Source organism: Protomyctophum bolini (genome assembly GCF_963924005.1).
Source record: "Protomyctophum bolini genome assembly, chromosome: 12".
Classification (NCBI taxonomy): Eukaryota; Metazoa; Chordata; class Actinopteri; order Myctophiformes; family Myctophidae; genus Protomyctophum; species Protomyctophum bolini.
Window position 1 is genome coordinate 32,816,580 of NC_137873.1, and position 21,801 is coordinate 32,838,380.

Sequence of the window (21,801 nt, forward strand, 5' to 3'; positions counted from 1 at the left end):
GAGTTATGGGGAAAACAAATGCTGCATACCGGTACTTATAACTGGACAGCATTCAATTGTTACGTCAATCTTCTGAATGAATCATGCTTTTACATGTATTCCAGATATGCACTGGATGTGGTTGTGTTTAGTCTTCTAGATTTAAAGTTTATAAAGCACTAATGAAACAGACATTTATGCATTGTGAGATGGAATGCTTACGGTTCTACCTGTGGAGTGAGTCAATGCATTGCCGATTGTATGTTTCAAGGCCATGGCAAACGGTACTTGATTCTCTGCGTCAGCTGTTACTATGCTGTGCTTCAATAGTGTTCTCTCAACTTGTCATCTCATCAAAATTACCGTATATGAATTACAGCTCTGTCTGTATCAGATAAGCTTCCCCCCCCCCTCCTAAGTAAAATGCCTTTATAATATTACACTCTACAGAGGTTGTGGGATATTTAATCAGGTCAGAATAAAGAAATAAACCATTGTTTGGTGAACTCAACTTTTGAGTGAATTCGGTTAAAAGTTTATTTGGGGGATTAAAAAATGTGGTTCACATATAATTTAACACTGAAAGTGCCAACCAACAGGCATATACATTCAATCATGGTGTTTTGACCCAGAGTAGTGGCTCTGTCTGTAGGCTACAATGGTTCTGATTACTAAAATAATAAATAACCTATTTACAGCTTTAAATATGCAAAATCATGAAATGTTTGACAGTCGTTCACCCAACAGGGTGTTTGGCCAAATGCATAATCTCTGAATGGCAGTGTTTGACCAACACTGGGGCAATGGCCACAAACCAAGCGTGCAGTGAGATGCACCAAAATGTACATATTTCTTAAAGTTGGGCTATCTTCCAATATTTTGACTCATGTTTGGAATGAAGCTATATTTACTGTATAGCAGATCTCAACCATGTACCTCAAACATGACCCATTATGTAGAAGGTTGACACAGAAACATATCGCTGTATGGCAGTTGAAATTCCTCCGCCTAGACAAGCGAGATAAACCATTATTATAAAGTGATAAGACATGACATACTTAACCCTTGTTGGGATGGCTAACAAGGCTCAGCAGTTGGAGTGACACTCTCTGCAAATGTTAAACACAAAGTGCCTACCAGTAACATTCTGTTACATAAGCAAATTAAGCATGTAACTGAATGTTGTCTGGGCCTGTTCAGGCCAAGACCACAGTCAACCACACTATTAGATTACTCAAATATGGCATTTATCTCTACTTGAAATAGTTGAGACTTGAGAATCAAACTGATCGCCATCAGTCTTCTTTTTATCAGAAAACTCTTAGCCACTGGAAAGCTAAATCCCATAGTGCATTACAATAATAACGCTGGAGTTGTTTACAGCATTTATCTAAGCAGTTAAGAGTGCTACTTCATTGCTGTGACAGAGAAACCTCCAATAAAAACAAAAGTCAATCATATGCAAAGTCAAACATGTTTATACATGTTTCTGTGGCTAAACTTTGGATGAAGAGTAGTCACTGATATTGACATATTTGACACCAATATGAAACAAGCTTGATGCTGATGGAACAATCATTGATGGCCACCCAGCAACAAGTTGACATTCACCAGTTGCCTCAGTCGAGCCACTCCCATCCCAACCCTTTCCATTGTCTTTGAGCCTGAGATGTGAGCATCTTGTTAATAGTCCCTGTGCGGTCTGTCCATTTGTTCATGGTTCTTTCATGACATAGACATACACTGTTGTTAGGAAGTACTTGAAGGACTCCATGGTAGAGGACAGCCAGTGGTGTTCAGGGACAAACTCCTTTTTCACCACACATTTTGTGATCTCTCCCTGGAAAAGAAAGTACAAAGACATTTCACATTTTATTGGTATGCAGTCAAGTACCGGTATTAAAACAATATATACAATTTAAACATTTCATTGCTAATGCAGTTACAGTGTACGTGGATTACATTGAATATAAATTAGACAGATCTTCAGCCCAGAACATCCCCGCCATCTGAATATTACATTCATTTATTATATGTGCTGCCTCTGAACATTGTGTAGTTTAAATGTTAGACAGCAGAGGGCAGTATTCACAAGCAATTCCAGGGGTGAAATTCCCTGTGAGTTGTAGGAGTTACCATGGTGACAGGACAATCCAAAGAGCGTTGGCAAGGGAGGGACAAAACTATGTACAGAACAACTCTATAATCCCAAAGGAACAGGTTATGAAACTGAACCAGACTCTACTCCAAATGATGACAAAACATCTAGCTAGAGTATGAGATTAAAGAGTGTGACTAACTGGAAGAAGGAGCATTTTATTCAATATACAGTATGGCCCAAATAGGTTTTGACGATACAATACAATAAAATGATCAATGATAATACATTCTTAAAATAGTTCTAATGCTGGGGTAAAAGACTGGCCTCAGACACAAACTCATGGATAGATTGGCAAATGTTTTAATCAATGTGAATTGCTATGAGGAACCAGGTACAATTTAAAACATCAGTCATATTTCTTTAAAATAGTTCCACAGTTCCTCAAAATGTTGCCTGCAAATGACCCTGAACGCTGGATGGTTTATTGTTTAGTTTTTTTATGATCTTATTCTTACCCATCCTCCACGTCGCTTCAGCCAGGACACCAGGAATTTACGGACAAACTGGCCCAGGCTATCCACCACGGTGTGCACTGTGGCTGGCTGGCCATCTCTCACACAGTCTACTGCAAGAGCCCCGGCAACTGCATACATGGCCACAATCTTCCCCCATGTGATACCTACAAACAGGAACAACTGCCATCAGTTGGGGGTGGTTATGGGTTATATCAGGTGTCAACAGAGGTGCAGGTGTCATTATTAACCATGTGGCACTATTTTCAAACATTTCCACACAATATTGAAAATAGCTAATGTATATGCTCACAACGATTTCTCATATATTTTTAAATGTTCGCCTATAATGGCATGCGCAAAGTAGGGACTCCAGGGACTCCATGTAGGGATGTTAAAAGTTAATCGCCGGTAAGAAATTAGTCGGTAGTCGTTAACAGTTCATAACTAATCGTAATTAATTGAAAATGATGCGGTTCTATCATTGTGGCCGAGGAACGCACATACAAAGATGCCATTGCCTGGCCCTGTATCGTCAATGATCAAATAAATATTTGATTAAGGAATATAATAGAGTGTCGCAGTCCCGCCCCCTTTCAGAACGGTGAGTGGCCCAGGAAATTATTCTCCATTAATTTTCTCCATAGGCTTTTCAAAAAGTATTTATTTAAAGACGGTTACGCCACGGACAAAGCCAACTCGGATCGTGACAAATCATGACAATGAACACAATATTTTGGGCCGGTCAAATCATTAGAAAGAAGAAAATAAAGGCAGGAGACAACACTATTTGTTTTGTTTTTCTTCTTATAAATTATTTGATATTTGTAACCTTCTTTAAATAAATATTTTGAAAAGCCTATGGAGAAAATTAATGGAGAATCATTTCCTGGGCCACTCGCCGTTCTGAAAGGGGGCGGCGGGACTGCGATGCTCTATTATGCCTTTTGTATTATTTCTGTATATCAGCAAAATGTAGATTTGTATGTTAGAGAAATTAAGATTCTCAGATATTTTACAAAAATGCTGCTTATCAACTAACCGATTAATCGATCGATAAGCTTATCAAAACGTATCAATTAACTATTAATGCATTAATCGTTAATTCGCATCGCTAACTCCATGGTTAGTGATTCATCGTGTCTAGATTTGGCATGAAGAGTAGTCACTGTTAGACATATTTTATGCTATTATTAGCAATGCTTGATGCTGATGAAGTATTTGTTGATGGCAGATTTATTAACGGAGGTTCACAGAACATGCCAGGGCTGAGTTTGGTCAAGTAAGCATTATCTGACTTGTAATCACTTAAAAAACAAGTACGAGTTTGAATTCAAGGTCATGGCATGTTCCAATAACGGTTTCTCTACTCAGCTTTTTGTTTTAAAAACTTCACCTTCACCTCAGACTGTGATTTGATAAGAGATACGCGTGGATTCCTGGAAAGAGGGGGCGGCTTCTCCTTCTGCATACTCAAGGTACAGCATGTATTCCGGTCAATGGACCTTGTTCTGAAATAATTGGTCAACACCCAATTTGACTCAACAAGCTGGTATTTGTATTATTGTAGCTGATAAGATGCATTTCCCATATTACATGACCATAGTAAACTGAACAGGGCAAAACAATGGTTGCCATGTCTTTGTCATGAAGAATGTCAAAATTTGAACAATACTTCAAAATGCTTTTATCCATCTAAGCTTTATCTTTTGACATGATTTGTTATATTTTTTAGGTGACCGACCCCCCCCCCCCCCCCCCCAAAACAAATTTTCTTTAATTCAATTGTGTTTTTCTTTACTAGAGATACAATTTAGTTATTTTCACCATTTTTTAAATAAGATTCAAGTGTGCTAAAAATTTGATTTTTGTGTCACAAAAGAGATATTTTAGGCGACAATTCAATTTTAAATGAAGTATACATTGATTACATTCATGAGGAGTTCCGTTCTGGTAAACCAGGATGACCATTTCTGAGCACTGTTTCCAGGCCAGCAAGGATAACTGTCCATGATGCAACATACAGGTCCTAATGGCATTAACCTCCTTTGGGACAATCTGTACCCTGATTTTTGCTTGCTAGTGCTGAACCCGTTCTTGCTTGTCCTGTAGAGGTTAATGAGACTCTGGGTAAAGCTTATTGACTGTAGCCCCAGAGGCAGCCAGGTCACGTAACTCCCTACTGAGAAGCAAGACCAGGAATAGATACAAGATTGTCTGGGATAAGGCAGGAGAAAGGAGGGAGGGATTAAAAAGCACGAGAGGTAGGAAGCACACTGAGGTTCATGAATGGTTCAGACATACTTAGTAAACACTGCCGCATCACATTTAAATGATTCTATTTAACTATCATCATCAATATTTAATATCAACGGCCTTTTGTCAGATATGTGCTGTGAACGAAAAGTGTAACTCAGCCTTATGTCACATTACCAAATGTAACCAGACAAGGTAATCTTTTTTTACAAGGAACAAGGAACACTGACAAATTATACTCGAGGAAATGCCCAGGTTATAAAACTTGTTGGGTGGGACCGTATAAAACTCATCCCAGGGCCGCATTTGGCCCACAGGCTGCACTTTGAACACCCCTGTGCTAGAGTGACCAACAGAACCACGTTGGATGACTTGCAACAAATCCTGGTCGAGGAATGGGATGCCATCCCACAGCATGAGGAGGAGGTGCCAAGCTGTAGCTGTGTATATGGCTTAGTATGAAGCTTCCACACGCTACAAGGTTCCCTGTCACCGAGTGTAAAATTAATAACGTGAGTTAAGACTAGACAGAGTCAAAGGTCGTCATCATCATCATTTGTCAACTGTCTCTCCAGTGCTTTAATAAAAAGAAAATGCCTTTTCAGGTAGGTGACAAAATGTCAGCCAATCAAGAGAGAGTATGCATTTATCATCTTCATTTTTTTTTTGTATTCCAATTTTGTCTGTTCATTTCGTTCTGTCATCACTTCCAATTGCACATGTTTAATCTGTATCCTGACCGAGTACTCTATCCTGTTTGAATCAAATTAGTATGCCGGAAAAAAAATCGGGAGACATATGGATACACTAAACAAACACTATCAATGGGTAGTGAGTACTATCAAAATAGAGCCATTTAACACTTAACCAATCTCTTACCTACCTATAATGTTACTACAAAGCACTTAAGAGGCACTATAATGGATCATAAAGCACAGTAATGCTACATGCTACATTTGAACGGGACGGAAAACTAGCACTGATGAATACAGTTCTATTTATAGACAGTTTTGTAGCTGTTGAGTCCCGTGAGATCAAGTGGTTGTTATTCTTTAGAAGGAATCCCAGGCTGCTCTAAAAATTACCCCCCTTTGTGATGTCAGAACAGTCACAAATTGAGCCAGAACCCTATAAAGTTCTAAAAAACGAGTCCCGTTTATTTTTGATCTTTCCAGGCATGGTGACAAGTTTTTTTTCTTGTTCTCTTAGTAAAACCCAGAGAGTGAACTTAACTCTCTGCATTAAATTAACAGGAATGTGCAAGCAGACCAGGAAGTTAGGAACACCCAGTCCATCATAAAAACTCATATAGAATACAGCTATTCATGTGGCTCTTGGTTACGTCAAAAAGCCCACTAGTGGAGTTGGTGCGGAAATTCCAAAGGTCATTCTGTGTCAGACAGACAGTAAATGACAAAGATCTACTCCAAATAAGGACACGCCTCTCTTATTGCAAAGACAATTGAATGAGGGCTGTACAGTAGTCATTGTTAACACGGCATGCTCAGCAGATTTCCTAGTGTTTGGAAAAGGGCCCATGACATTCCTTTGCAAAAAAGGGTAGTGATTGAGACTTTAAATAATTACCGCCATATCTCCAAACTACACACAATTCTGGAATCCAGTGCAAGTATTTTCTATCAAAGTAGATTTTACGTCTGCACTTTGCACCCGTCTTCTGCGGGTGCAAAGTGATTAGCTCAGGATTAGCTCAGGATTCTGAGCTAATCACAACACTATCTCAACTATCACACTGTTTTACAAATAACAGTATCTTCAGACAAAAAGAAACAGTGCTTTTTTAAAATCTTCTACTATGTAATGTTGGCTTAGAGATGGACTGCATTTTTAAAACAGTATATAGCGCCTTTCTCCAAAGCACTTAATGTATTTCACATTTCACACAAATTCTCACACCAAACGTCAGCGGAAACCAACCGAAACCAACGAAAGGTCATTGTTCTGTATTCTGACGACAAAACCCTGCCTACAATTCAACTGAGAGACATGAGCAAGCTGTGATTCCTAACATTCCTCACCTAGCAACTCAATCGCCTCATTTGGCCCTGCTCCAATCCGATCTGTTCAGCTCATTGACCATAACTGTTTAAAAGGAGTCCTCCACTATCTCTGTCTCACTTGTGCTATCTGTTCTAATTGGGAAAAACCTGATATTATTCTCCTCCTGCAATATGGGGCCCACGCCCAAGTGTTTACTCAGCCATGACAAATATCTGAGTATTCATATCAATACCATCTGTATTAATTTCAATAAATATTACTATGTTCATCGCATGATGGTCTTTGATAGTCTTTGTTAAGTTGAACTCATTTGTTGTAATTGTACTCTCTCATCGGTCGGTTGCAAAAGAGGACTTGCAAGTTGCACCGAACTGGATATTCACGATAAACTAAACTCATTCTTTCAATGAGGATCAGACAGACAACCTGACCTAATATGCAGTCATTTCTCTTCTCATTATTCTACTGTATGAAGAGTACATTACACTGGAAGTACATTCACTAAAAATGCTGGGACAACGCTCCACACGTCCCAAACTCCTTTCTGGCTCCAAAACTATGGAATGCACTTCTCATTGCAAACAGAGCTGCAGAATCACTCCCAAACTTCTGCTGTAGTCTGAAAACCCACCTCTTCAGACTCCATCTTAGCCCGTAGCACTTGCCCTAGCCTCGACGACTTTCTTACTGGCGTATGTTGCAAAGGCTCAATTTATGTAACTTGGATAGCATTTTATGTAGACATAGCATTCTATAGTGTATACGCATAGTTTCATTATATAGATATTCGACTGTTAGGCCCGTTAGTTTGATGTATCACCATGTTTTGTTCTTGCTTACTGTAAATCGCTCTGGATTAAGAGCGTCTGCTAAATGCCTAAATTGTAAATTGGCCATCACACAATAAGAAGTAATTTGACTGATGATGTTAAGACCATAAATATGCAACACACAATATACATATATTTTTTTCAAAATCAAAAGATAATGTCATTATAATCATATGAACCCAAGAAATTTGAATGCTTGTATTTTAGTGCAAGTGCAACCACAAACTTGGATAACCCTCAAAACTACTGCCAAGTAATTGATGCAATCTGGTCAAGCTATAAGTGGGTGCATCTAAGCACCATGTCATTAATTTCTTCAGTATTATGCAAAGCACTTTGTAACTTTGTTTTGATACGTGCTCCATAAATTACGTTTATAAGCCACGCATTGAACAAAGAGCCAGGCTTCGTCTTTCAGAAGAAGGATTCCCTCTTATACAAGATCAACAGCTCATCTGTTTGAATCACACCCACAGTGCTTTTTTGAAGAAGCATGCCCCACGGCACGCCAATATTGTTTTCGCCGATAATATTAGCCCACGGCACATAGGTCTGAAGGAGAAACTCTGACGCAAACCCTGTGCAAACAGAATCACTGACGCTGCGATCGTCACCGACTTGCGCCACCATTCATCAGTGTGATGGCCATGTCTGAGACTTTGTCATAATTCTGTTCCTTCGCTGGGTGTGTTTGTGTGTGTTTACAACAGCTGCCATACCTGTGGAGAAGATTTCTGTTGCCACAGCAATGAAGGCATCCGACACCATGCTCTCCATAGCGACAGAAATGTTGAGCTGTCGTGCCACGTTCCTGTACAAACTCGGCCGAATGGACTCCAGCTCGTCACCTAGGTAACAGTTGGGAGAATATTCAAAAAACGTTAATGCAGAAAGGACAAACCTAAAAAATGGCTTTAGACTTGCTAGGCAAGTCATGTCGGGGTATGTTACCCCAAACAATGTTTTCAATTTTATTTTTTACATTTACTAAAAGCAACTTTGCATACAGATTTATGGTACTCCTCCTACAATGGAAGTCACACAATACTCAGGTAGATTCTTCCCCCTTGCTCAATGTAGCGCAAGCACGCACGTGCACAGTGCACACACGCACACAGCTTCAGCCTGTATTTGCCACTCAAATCTACTGTCTATGACCTAGAGTCTAGGTCAATCAACTGTCTAGGTCCTAGACAGTTGATTGACCTAGACTCTAGGTCAATCAACTGTTTAGGTCAAACCCTCTTTAAACAAGATCCCAGGTGTAATGACTAGAAACCTTCTCATAATCCTCTGCTTTTATTTTACACACCGACATGGAAGATAGCTTGTGCCCAGTAATGAGATACAGACAGCAAGTTCACAGAAGAAAGGATTTCACTGTGTAGAGTACTCGAATACTTGCCACAGTTCACTTGTAAAGTAGCGTGTAAATGAAATGTAACCATTCTTGTCAAGATTTCTCAAAATGGACCTAGGACATCTACCTAGGACATCTACGGCAATTTTGTCAACAGAAATTGAGTGTTTAAATCAAGTCATAAATGTAATGTTTTATGTGGTGTGTGTGTGTGTGTGTGTGTGTGTTATTTTTCTTTCTTTTTAAAGGAACAAAGTATGGTTACATTGCTTAGTCACTGCACTCTCCCCAAAGGTTACATAAAGGAACAGTAAATGCAGGCCAGGGACAACTTCATCTTACTTGAGCCCTCCAAGACAAACATGAGGGACAACTATATGGCAAATAAATCATGGATAGGCAGGTGTAAAACATTCAGTATAGATCCACCTCACCCCAAACAATAACTTAAGGTCATGTTTGAGGAGTGAATTTTTTGAATTTCCAGAACAACAAAAGAATACAGTGTTGTGTTCTTCAAATGTCAACCCGCCTGTCTTTTGGAGTTTTAACGGACACCCAGGAACAGACGCCATTTGTTCTATATCGACCCTCCCTCGCCTCTAGACTGATTGTGTCAATCCAATCCTGGATTTGTAAACTTACCAAGACAGAGTAGCACCCCTGACAACTCAGCGACTGCTGCGTTCGAGGCAGGAAGGCCAAGGTGCAGTTCAGTTTTGCACCAGCCTAACCCGTTCTGAGTCAGCCTGGAGTGGATGTAGTCTCTACACAGCACTTTTGACTGGGAAACCAGTTCCTTCTCAGTCACAGAGCGGTCAAATACGTCCAGGACGTCTGCGGCAAACTCTGAAGACCTCCGGAACACATCCATTGGTCCTACTGGGTGGGTGGGTGGTGGTGGGTGTTGGGTCTGGGCCAGGGAAGTCCTGGCCACCTCTGAACAGTACCCCTCCTACTCTCAGTAGGATGAGCGTCAACACCGGCGATGACAGTCTCCTGACTGCAAGGAAGAGGAATAGAAACTCTTCATTTTGTAAACAGAGAGAAGGAAACGGTGTTACACACAAGACAAATGTTAAATTACATTTTGTTCACTATGCACAGTGCACACATATTTCGTATGTTACTGAAAGTTTTCATTTCCTAAAGGATGAATGCATAAATAGGCTACACATGTTTAACAAACACTAAATATGTACAAATAAATAAATGAAAGGGTTAATTCAATGTCATGTTATATGTAAATATAAACATACTTATTGCATAGAATAGAATATTCTCACACCTGCAGCTACCACAGGTCCCCCCCCCCCAAAACAAAGGTGAGTGGGTGGCAAGGAAAGGACAGTAAAGCCAAACCAGAACTGAAACTTATATAAGAACAATGCTGGGGGCGTTATAGGCGTTATAGTGACTCAGACTCACATGCTGTTGTTAACAACAAGATAATGCAACAGATTTCGATTATGCAAACAACATTAAGTACATATTACATAAATAATCATCAAAGTGTTGGATGATCTTGCTCTTGTGCAGCAATATGTAACAGCGTAGACTACAGTGTATGAAATATGAGAAAGAGCATCATTCACAAGATAACTATACATTTATGCTACGGGTCAATGGGAAGGACAAGTCGCACTTACCTTGCACATTTTGTCAGAATTCAAACGTCCACTCTTCCGATATTAATGATTTAAGAGAAGACAATCCAACTCGGTCCCACAACAAACTGTCCGCGCGAATGGGAATTGGGAAATGCACTCATACACTACATTCAGACAATTTTATCCCATTCGATCAAAGTTAGGAGTGTCGCATTCCACAGAGAGAAACGTGTCGTGGTCCTCTCTGTTACCTTGGTAAAGCAAACGCGTGGGATAATCATGGGGATAATGAGTTTCGATCTGAAGACACGGAACGCCTTCCTGTTGCTCCACCTTCCTGATCATTATCAATATGGAACCAGCAGAAGACCACTAGGTGGCGCTCTGGCCTTCCACAATCAAGCTCTACAACAGTACAGCTGGCCTCTTTCGAAATATAAAATAAAATAATTGTTTTACATTATGTATTCGTAAACTGAATATGGTTTTGAAAAACATAGATCATTATTATTATTATGTCCCGCAGTCCCCGACTCACCTGTTGCTTTCATGCTGGTCCATTGCTCTAATGCAGGGGTGCCCACACTTTTTTGACTTGAGAACTACTTTAAAAATGGCAAGCTCAACATGTTCTACCCACAACCCCAAAAATGTACCTGAGGCGGCTAATAGCGGCACTGGCGTTGCGTATAAGACAAACAATGGGAAATAGTCGGGGGAAAGTCTTCATCCGATTCTGGGTGAGTTTTTGGGTTCTTTGTAATTCTACTGACTCTTGAACACAAAGCATTTCACCTTGACGCAGGCCCTGTTGTCAATCAATCAAGTCACCTATTAATGACAGATGCCAAAAAGAGGCGTTTTGTGAATTTTGATGATTAATATATGCTTTTTATAATTGTAATTATACCTTTTTGAGGGCCATGTCATGTGATCTACCTGCACAGCCTTTGTGATCTACCTTTTGGGCACCCCTGCTCTAATGCCTTAAATAATGCAACGGCAGCAAGAGCAGTAAGGCTATGAACCAGAGCTACTTTCATGCCAATATCATCTTGAATGATATTACACTAATGACAGTCATGTTTCAGGGGTATCATTACAAATCTAATGGCACCTTTTAATCTCATAATGTGCGTTGTGTGACATGCATGTGGTGGGATTGGGATGATTGGCAAGTAACGATTCCGTTTATTTTGTCATGTGTTCGTGGAAAGGGCTGCCGGTTCCAGTAGTGTAGTGGTTATCACGTTCGCCTAACACGCGAAAGGTCCACAGTTCGAAACTGGGCGGGAACACTTTATTTTCCTTCAAACCAAACGATAAGCATGGCGAGCTTTGGTGTACTGGTAGAACATCAGTTGATTGCAAATTGCATTGTGCGTGCGTACCGATATTTGACTCGGCCTCTAAGAACTAGCCTAATGTGTTTGTTTGATCGATGACATTTTCACTCGAGTCCAAGACTCCAAGTCCACTTCCCCCTGTGGTGTTGGACAGACCCCGCTGAGCCCCTGCAACTGCGAACATGTACAAATGCAAATTATAAAAGGTACTTACCCTCTTACCCCAAATGTTACACAGGCTGCCGGCGTGCCTATGTAATGTACTAGTCGCCTAGTCCGTCGTATTCAATAAATAAGTCCCGTTTGTGACCGAGCGCCATTACCCCCTCATTTACTTCCTGTTTACATTGAGCGCAATAACAGCTTTCGTCGGAGGCGCCCCCTCACTACCGCCATCTATGGCCATTGCGAACCTCCGACATTATCGGCCACAAACCGAATTAAACACTTCTTATTAAAATTACGGACTAATACATTGCACAAGCACGCCGACAGCCTCTTTAACATTCGGGGCAAAAGGGTAAGCTACCTTTATATTTTGCATGTGTACACTTGAAAGGGCTCTACGGTGTCTGTCTGTCCAACAAACACGTGACCACAAACGGGGATGTCAAAATCGATCAAATACATCTACGAGAGTCTACTCTAAATCTTAGGCTAAAGAAGAACTATGCGGTGTTGTTTTTTTCCACATTCTTTCTAGCGTAAAATGAAAGAACAGCCAGGATACCCATGTCCTGAAAACACCACATATTAACCGACAGCTAATTGACGGAGCTAGTAAAGAGTTGAGACTATCATCATGTAACCAACCTGTACAAAGGAAATACAACTCCCACAAACCTAGTCTCGCAAATGCCTCATTGCGCAGGCGCCCAGTGTGTCTGGGCCATTATTTTGTCCTCCTGAAGCCACAAATGAAGAACAGACGGAGCGATCGCTCCTTGATATGAATTAAATATTGACATTTCTCCCCTCTGCTTATCGCGGCTCATATACATGGAGTCCCACGACACATAGCTGGCGTTCCTGTCGGGCTGCTGAGGCCGCTGTTGGGGGACTTCGAGGCCGAAAACACTACGCGGAGTGACATCCCTGTTGAAGCCAAAAGCCTGGGTGTTTATCTATATCTCACTAGCTTGCTGGCTAGCCACCTAGCTTCCTAGACAGCTACTGGGGGAGTTGGGGAAGAGGAGGAGGGCGGAAAAAGAAGAATTTAAAGACTTTAAACCTCATAACACAGGCGGAGAGGGGGCGACTGCCCCTTTCCTGTCAAACCCGCCGAGGGGATGGCGCACCTTCGAGACATGCAAAACCAGGTACAGTAATGTTACATTCGGCATGAGATCGGGACCTGTCACCTCCCTCATTTCCCAGACAAGACGAATCCCCATGGATCATGCAAGGCTTTCAATGAATACGTGTGTGTGGGTCTGTGGGCGTGGGTGGCATCATGGAATCATTAGATCACATCATCACCATCCAGAGATTGGCGACGCTAGTGATCAGATTTGGTACACGCCCATCCCCAGATCCATTCAGTTTAATCTTCCTCTAGTCAACAACAATGGTGTGATTGGATATTATGACAAATGTGATCTCATAATTTCAGATTGTCTGCAGCATTAATTTTCCAATAATTGTGCATTTAAAAATGGTAATTGTTATTCCAGAACAGTTAATTGTTAACCCCATATAATAAGTATGCTTGTTACCCAGAGTGGAAACACTGTTACCACTCAATTTAGAAATGTCGTGCATCTTAAATTATATATTGGCACAGTGTCAGAGTAGTGAACTAATTGTGCTGTGAGTATGAAAGTGTCAGTACTGGTAGCAGATAAAGATAAACTAGTCACCCGTTTTCCTTTTTATTATGAGCATTGGATTAGTTTATTGAAGTATAAAAGATATACAGTATTGAACTTTCCCATGGACCAGGCTGTGATCAGAGTCCAATGACTAACGCGTTACGACCTTTTTACAGTCTATGGTTACGACACAGATCCAGGTGGATGACCTGTGACAACTTGACAATACCACTGATGGGAAATTATCTTTTTTCGCTTTCATCACATTCATTCCACTTGGGCTAAAGCCCTAACCACACCAAAGGGTCAAGACGGTTTTAGCGTTGTCCCTGCGGTGTGATATGTCTTGTTGCACGTTGACCCACATTGACCCTAGTGATGGAATTCAATGGCCAAACCACACCAATGGGTCTAGGCGGTTTTAGCGTTAACTCCTTGCAACCGTTTGGACCCAAGGAGTTGCATGGTGATCCTTTTGGTGTGGTTAGGGCTTAACACACACACACACACACACACACACACACACACACACACACAGTGACAACACACTACACTACTCAAACAAAACATAATGCACTGCACTGCACTCATAATGCCACTGTCCCTCTTTTCGCCGGCGGCCCAGAATTCCCGGCTGGACCCGGAGGAGTACTTCACCAAGCAGGAGCGTATTGGGAAGGGCTCCTTCGGCGAGGTCTACAAAGGCATCAACAATCGCACTAAAGAGGTGGTGGCCATTAAAATCATAGACCTGGAGGAGGCCGAGGATGAGATTGAGGACATTCAACAGGAGATCACAGTGTTGAGCCAGTGTGACAGTCCCTTTGTCACAAAGTACTACGGATCATACCTGAAGGTGAGGAAAGATCTACCTACACACACACAGAGATGGAACTATCGATCATAGCTGAATAATGAGGAAAGACCCACTGTCAAATAAAACTGATAATGTGTGACACGCATACATTACTAATGTCATAGTGAATGTGCTTGTCATGCATGCCTATGTAAAACTGGTTTGACTCTCAGATCTGTATTTTTTTGTCTAGTAACTTGCTTTTCTATTTTCTCAGGGGACCAAGTTATGGATTATCATGGAGTATTTAGGAGGAGGTTCTGCTCTAGATCTGGTAGGTCAATATTAATTTAGTGTCGTTCTGTCTGTCTTTATAATCTTAATAGTTAAAGTCAATGGGGCTCTGATCGGACTGAAATCTAGACCAAATTTGAAGCCATATGTCATATAGATCTGTCATAGATGACTAATGACTAACTTTTCTGTCTCCATCCTAACATCAGTTTCTCTTTTATCTGGGTCATATTCTAACCACTCCTGTTTGTCTCAGCTGCGTCCAGGGCCTCTTGAAGAGACTTACATTGCCACCATACTGAGGGAAATACTGAAGGGACTGGAATACTTGCACTCCGAAAGGAAGATACACAGAGATATCAAAGGTAACGTATTACCATAATGTAGAAGCAACACCTGGAGAGAATAGATGCACTCATTCAGGTACTTCCCGAGTACTGTGTTGTATTTTCTTCAGCTAAAAGGGTTGGCATTATAATGTATCATATCTCATCTAACATGCTTTAGTGCACACATGGTTGGGCAACATACGTAGACCATCTAAATCCGGCCCTCTGAGTCCTCAAAGAAAAATAAAATATCCCCCCCAAAACAAAATCTACAATCTAATAGGCTACCATATGTTAGTGGTTTTGAGACAAATTAATTTAACTCTACTCCAATTTATAGTAATAAATATTTAGCATTTGAGTACATCTGCATTCCATATTCCATCCGTATGTACTCTGTTTTATGTTTTAACGTAACAGTGAAACAGTGCCTTGAGTCCATATTTATAACATAATGCCAATGCGTCTTATCAGTGACCTATGGAGAGGTGCATATCATATAAGATACTGTATATACATTTATAGGCTCATGATTTAGAAGTTGATATCGCATTGACCTAGATTGTTTTATGTACACCAGAGTGATACAGTACAGTACAGCATTCTACCAAATTCATGCAGTTTTAACATAAATCAGCACTATGTGTTTCTTCAATTGCATACAATGTGTGGCCGTTCACTCACTTTATTGAAGTCAGTATGGCCCTCAGTTTAGTGTGATGTTTTTCATAGACAGAAATGTCAAAATACACTTAACATCCTTTAAAATTACACTTTTGTTAACCACTTGCATCCCAGTATTCATATTCTTAGGGGAACATTAGCCAAAAAATAAAGCTGAGCTTGTAGATCTATTTTTGGCTAATGTTATTTTTGACGAAGAGATTTGATGTATAGTAGACTGCGGACGAGTACTTTTGTACACAAGTACAAAAGTCTTTGTTTTTTCAAGAAATGATAACGATTATTATCCCATCCCTAGGCGGAATATTAGTCATTTATAATGGACAGCCATTCTAGAACGATAAATTGTTAACATTAATAATATAGACTGAATGCTTGCTTTCAGTTGTCTTGCTGACGTGCCTTGGCCGTTAGCACTTACGTCTTTCTTTCTTTACCTCTTTATTTCTTTCTACCCTACCTTCCAGCTGCCAATGTGCTACTGTCAGAGCAGGGAGACGTGAAGCTGGCAGACTTTGGTGTGGCCGGTCAGCTGACAGACACTCAGATAAAGAGAAACACATTTGTGGGCACGCCCTTCTGGATGGCTCCAGAGGTCATCAAACAGTCGGCGTATGACTTCAAGGTGAGACCAGAGTCGACGCATTAAACCACAGATAACTTGTTTATTTGACTTCAGTTCAGTTGCAGTCTTGTCTGCTTCAATATTCGGGTCTATTATAAACGTGCTTGGAAGGTTCAGTGTTGTTCATTTGGTAAAAGATACGTTTTATTTTGTTAAAATATTCCTCCTGAATAAAAATCTAAATTTAGCTTAGCCCCCGTCCCCAACCCTTATAGTAATTACAAATGGACAATGACACAGTAGTTCTTGAAATCATTTATTGGCATAAATAAAAATCAATATCTCTCTCTCTCTCTCTCTCTCCCCCTCCCCCCATCAGGCAGATATCTGGTCCTTGGGAATCACTGCCATTGAACTGGCCAAAGGGGAGCCGCCCAATTCAGACCTGCATCCCATGCGGGTTTTGTTCCTCATCCCTAAGAACACCCCTCCCACTCTGGAGGGCTCCTACAGCAAACCTTTCAAAGACTTTGTGGAGGCCTGTCTCAATAAAGACCCCCGCTTTGTGAGTCCGTCAAGTATCACTTTTTTTAGGCATCCATCTGGTACCATCTCAAAGGTACTATGGATGGAAGTGTTGAGCACAATACATGCTCCTTCGGAGGTTTTCGGAAAGGGAGGCGATATAACTACAGATTTACGTCATTCAGAACTTCTAATGTCTCAGAACCTTTTTTCAGAAACCCAGACATTTCTGGCCTTGACAGACCATACATCCACACAGAAAAGTCCTTTCTGATTGCATGAAACAATGTTAAACTCACTTTGCATGTTACTTTGCCACTCGATGTGCCATTCACTTTAAGCATGCGCATACCCTCTATAGGAAGTGTGGTTTGCATTGTATTGTCTCTAATGTTCGGACTTAGCCCAATGCCCTGAGCAAAAAGGCTCAGTGCAAAAAAATAACTTTTGTCTGTCTGCTCTCCTTCTCTTCACGCAGAGGCCGACGGCCAAGGAGTTGGTAAAGCACAAGTTCATCACACGCTACACCAAGAAGACAGCCTACCTATCAGAGCTCATCGACCGCTACCGGCGCTGGAAGTCAGAGGGCCATGGAGACGAGTCCAGCTCAGACGACTCAGACATGCAAGTAGTCCCCAGTGCACCGCTCTACATCTCCCACAGACTTCCAGTGAAAACGTTTAATTCAAACATGTCAAACAATGTTAGCCACTTAAGCTCTATATACAGTACTTAATTGTACGACAAATCGTAAATCTACAAGCTCACAACGAAACCAGGGTGCGAGTCGTGCGACACATAGTGGGCTTGTAAATATGCTATTTGTTTATATATTAACATGCCCAAAATAGGGCCAGGTTGAAAGTGATTTATGGCGAGAGTTTTCAACTTTTGTTTCGGTCATACTGTTTTAGATTGGTCTGTACCACTAACGGCACAAATTATCGGGATCATCAGCTTACCAGCACATACCTCTAATACTGTAGGCCCTATATATGCAGCTAAAGGCTGGTATGTGGTTGTTGTTGTTTGTTTCAGAGCTTATCTGAATGCCAAGTCAATAATACAGCGAGGAACGTGCACATACGTATACAAATCATCTAATGCTTTAACTATGGTAGGGCAGTTAAAGTGCTGTTACTGGAATTTGCTGTTTTACTTGCTTTCTGTTGTTCATCGTATTCTCATTGCCAAGTTATGTTGTGACTGAAGCACAATACACACACACACACACACACACACACACACACACACACACACACACACACACACACACACATATAGGTACCTGTTTTCTACATAAGCATTCCCCTTAAATGTGTTATTCCACACATGATACAGGCTTCTCTCTTGTTTTAGGGATGCTGATGGTGATGACCCCCAGTGCCCCATATGGACCTTCCCCACAGTTCGACCCACAACCCTGCACCATTTGCAGCAGGGATACACACACACAGATTCCGATGTATGTGCACGTGCACACTTACACATGCATGCTCTGTACACAATCCATTAAGCTCTGGTACTGTACATACCTATGTCATCAAATGGACCCATACATTTGTACAGTCTCAGAGATTCTGTATTAACAAATCTAATACCCTTCTAATGTTGTTTCCAGTCAGCGGATTTGGTGAAACCAAGGCAACCGAAGTCACAATGTTTGTCTGCCTTGGTCACGCCCATCTTCAGAGAGGTACGCCACATTTACAGTCAATTACTGTATTTGTACTGTATGAAGTTCCTAGAACAAAGGAATACCATTTTGTGTTTCTGTCCTAAATTAGATTGCTATAGGATATACTGTATATATATTCTAGCAATATACCCATGCCTGTTAGTTTAGAGAAAATAAAAGTCTACTTCATCAGCAATGTCTAATTAGCAGAAAGCATCCTACTACTAAAGTTTATCTTTGCTCCTTTATTCCCTTTAATACAAGACTGCTTTTGTCCAGCTGATTAGTAGAAATAGAAGAAATCAACTAGCATCATGTGTACAGTAAGTCCGGCTTGCTAGCTGAGGAAACTCGGTTGCGAGGGTCACCAAACCTGGCACCATGTGACGAGAACAGTGGCTGTAACCACCCATGTTGTATTATGTTGTATGCCTATGAAGTATTTAATGTAAATATACTATTTGTTCAGCTGAAGGAGAAGCGACGAGCGAATGGTGGCGGTGTAGGAGCCATTGAGGAACTGGAGAACGCCTTTAACCTTGCTGAGGAGTCCTGTCCTGGCATCTCTGACCGCTTGGTCACACACATGATGGAGAGAGTGCGCAGGTTAACATTTAACTGTGATATAGTAGTATATATCGTCACTGTTTGACAGTATATATGTCAAGTTACCAATGTAGGATTCAATGCAGATTTTAGTCGCCAGCTCTTGTTTCATTCATTTGTGTGTATGTGTGCGTGCGTGCAATACCCACTGACAGACCATTTTCAACCTGCCCTGTTATTATAGGCGGAAAATAGAAGATCTAGGTGTTTTATGTGGAGAGATTAAGTGTTGATGTTGTAGTCTTTCTAACTCTACTTTTTCTTTGTCCCTCCAGGTATTCTTTAAACGGTAACACCACCCCTTCCTCGCGGTGAAACCCCCAGCTGGATGTAACCCCCCCTCACCCGTCTTTATGGACCCCCAAGAACTGCCCAAGGAATAACATAAGGACCACAGACAAATACCCTCTTTGATTCCTCTGTCCTGTTCCCTTAAGAGATCTTTTAATTAGTTATAAGTAAATATTTTTACAGTTTTTCTTTATAGAATGGAGAGAGTATTTAAGACAAAAAAAGCCATGACATTGAGAGCGCTGTGTATAACAGTTAGGTTGAGAAGGAGGGGAAAAAATCCTATAATAAAGTATAAAAAAGGTAACATTTTGTTTGGCGTGTTTTTGTTGGTAGTGTGAATGCCTGATGGCCATTTATGAAGACAAGATTACATTGCATTACATACATGCAAGAATCTAGAAAAGTGGCCAGAGTGACTTCAGCCTAGCTGGTTGATACAGTACTTCACACAACGCTGTTGCTCAGATTTGCAGTGATGTTACACTTCATATGATGTCGTTGCTGTCGGGAGTAAACCACCTAGGTCAGAGTACTAACGTATAATTTGTTTTTCTCTTCAAAATAATATATATTTTTAAACCTAAAATGAGACAGGCTTGTTTTTCGTTATTCTGAATGTCTGTAAACATTGGAAATCAGCAGGAAAAATAATTCGTACCCTGAACCCGGACCCACCTAACTCCCATTTTTTGTTTGACTTTTTCAGAAATAAGTGCTATTGAACACCCTTATGTCCACATCAACCGATAATCACCAGTAGGTTACTTATGAGGACGATCTTATCGACCTACTGCATAGAGCAGTGATACTCAACCTCAGGCCCGCGGGCCACATCAGGCCCGCGGGGCCATTATGACTGGCCCACCAATGAAAATCTAAAAAAAAGAAATCTGGAAAATGAAATAAAAATAAATAAATCTGAATGAAGTTATCTTTAATTACCTTATAAGTAATACTATTAGAGTTGTACTATTACTCGAACGAAAATAAAAGCTTGGGGGGGGGGGGGATGCAATGCAAATGAAAGACATATACTGTGTATCCCTATTCCCTGACATAATTTTATAGCTAAACGGACAGAATTCTATTTTATTTGAATGATGAAACCCAGCTGCCATTAATAGTTGGAAATGGAAATGGTGGAAATGGAAATTGCGGAAATGGTAATTGCGGAAATGGTGGAAATGAAAATTGCAGAAATTGCTCTTCACTTATAGCTATCTATTTTCAGGTAGATTGTTTTATTTTACTCAGTCAGCCATATCACTACTCATTTTTTTTCATGAAAAAGGTCATAGCTGGGTAATCTATTTTCAGGCAAATTGTGTTTATTGTATTTTATTTTACTCAGCCATAACAATTTTTCTGTTAACCAACTTGCTGGCTGGCAGGCAGGCAGACAGCTACTCATAGACAGGCAGACAGACAGAGCCTCATGGAGAATTGGACAGGCAGGCAGTCAGACAGCTACTCATAGACAGGCAGACAGCTACTCATAGACAATTGGGCAGGCAGGCAGACAGCTACTCATAGACAGACAGACAGCTACTCATGGACAATTGGACAGGCAGGAAGGCAGACAGCTACTCATAGACAGGCAGACAGACAGCTACTCATGGACAATTAGGCAGGCAGGCAGACAGCTACTCATAGACAGGCAGACAGACAGCTACTCATGGACAATTAGGCAGACAGCTACTCAGACAGGCAGACAGACAGCTACTCATGGACAATTGGACAGGCAGGCAGACAGACAGCTACTCATAGACAGGCAGGCAGACAGCTACTCATAGACAGGCAGACAGTAAGACAGCTACTCATTGACAGACAAATAACTACTCATGGACAGACAGGCAGGCAGGCAAAGAGCTACTCATGTTATGTTATTATGTTATTATAACAGCTACTCATGTTATGTGCAATAATTTGTGCAGTTATGGAAACAGCTCTTTGTGTTTATGCACAATATTTACATATTGTGTGCATGCACATTGTATTTTGATACATTTTGCGAAAATAAAGCAATTGAAAGAGAGAAGTTATCAAGTATCATTAATGTCGTAATTTTATCTACTGGCCCCTGGACCCTTGCCATTTTTGTAATGTGGCCCACAGGTAAATCTATTTGAGTATCCCTGGCATAGAGTCTGGGGAGCCTACTGGCTGCGATTAGGAAACACAGGAAGTGACTGCTACTACGTGC

The 21,801-nt window shown here is 40.9% G+C and overlaps 2 protein-coding genes across 3 annotated transcripts; one reads left to right on the plus strand and one right to left on the minus strand.

Moving 5' to 3' along the window:
* Window positions 1-13: 13 nt before the first annotated feature.
* Window positions 14-10,915, minus strand: LOC308324948 (bcl-2-related ovarian killer protein homolog B-like). Of its 2 annotated transcripts, none has more exons than XM_080777298.1 (5): window positions 10,710-10,915; window positions 9,706-10,063; window positions 8,420-8,548; window positions 2,596-2,759; window positions 14-1,819 (listed from the first exon to the last, which is right to left on the minus strand). In XM_080777298.1, exons 2-5 carry the CDS (start codon window positions 9,932-9,934, stop codon window positions 1,694-1,696), a joined length of 648 nt encoding a protein of 215 aa, XP_080633424.1. In that variant the 5' UTR covers window positions 9,935-10,063; window positions 10,710-10,915; the 3' UTR covers window positions 14-1,693. The 2 variants fall into 2 exon arrangements, with proteins under 2 accessions (XP_080633424.1, XP_080633425.1); XM_080777299.1 differs by having other exon boundaries at window positions 9,706-10,085.
* A 2,011-nt stretch (window positions 10,916-12,926) lies between these two features.
* Window positions 12,927-19,638, plus strand: stk25b (serine/threonine kinase 25b). Its single transcript, XM_080777476.1, has 11 exons — window positions 12,927-13,335; window positions 14,453-14,683; window positions 14,901-14,957; window positions 15,174-15,282; window positions 16,398-16,555; window positions 16,875-17,060; window positions 17,499-17,644; window positions 18,380-18,485; window positions 18,642-18,716; window positions 19,168-19,304; window positions 19,580-19,638. The coding sequence occupies exons 1-11, from the start codon at window positions 13,306-13,308 to the stop codon at window positions 19,617-19,619; spliced, it is 1,275 nt and encodes a 424-aa protein (XP_080633602.1). The 5' UTR covers window positions 12,927-13,305; the 3' UTR covers window positions 19,620-19,638.
* The last annotated feature ends 2,163 nt before the right edge of the window (window positions 19,639-21,801 follow it).

Bases quoted from the DNA above. Each gene is read 5' to 3' on its own strand.
- LOC308324948 (XM_080777298.1), bottom strand. From the start codon at position 9,934: ATGGATGTGTTCCGGAGGTCTTCAGAGTTTGCCGCAGACGTCCTGGAC. The intron at 8,549-9,705 runs GTAAGTTTACAA...ACTGTTACCTAG, and splicing joins AGGGGTGCTACTCTGTCTTG to GTGACGAGCTGGAGTCCATT. The intron at 1,820-2,595 runs GTAAGAATAAGA...TTTCTTTTCCAG, and splicing joins TGAAGCGACGTGGAGGATGG to GGAGAGATCACAAAATGTGT.
- stk25b (XM_080777476.1), top strand. From the start codon at position 13,306: ATGGCGCACCTTCGAGACATGCAAAACCAG. The intron at 15,283-16,397 runs GTAACGTATTAC...CCTACCTTCCAG, and splicing joins GATACACAGAGATATCAAAG to CTGCCAATGTGCTACTGTCA. The intron at 18,717-19,167 runs GTACGCCACATT...CTATTTGTTCAG, and splicing joins TCACGCCCATCTTCAGAGAG to CTGAAGGAGAAGCGACGAGC.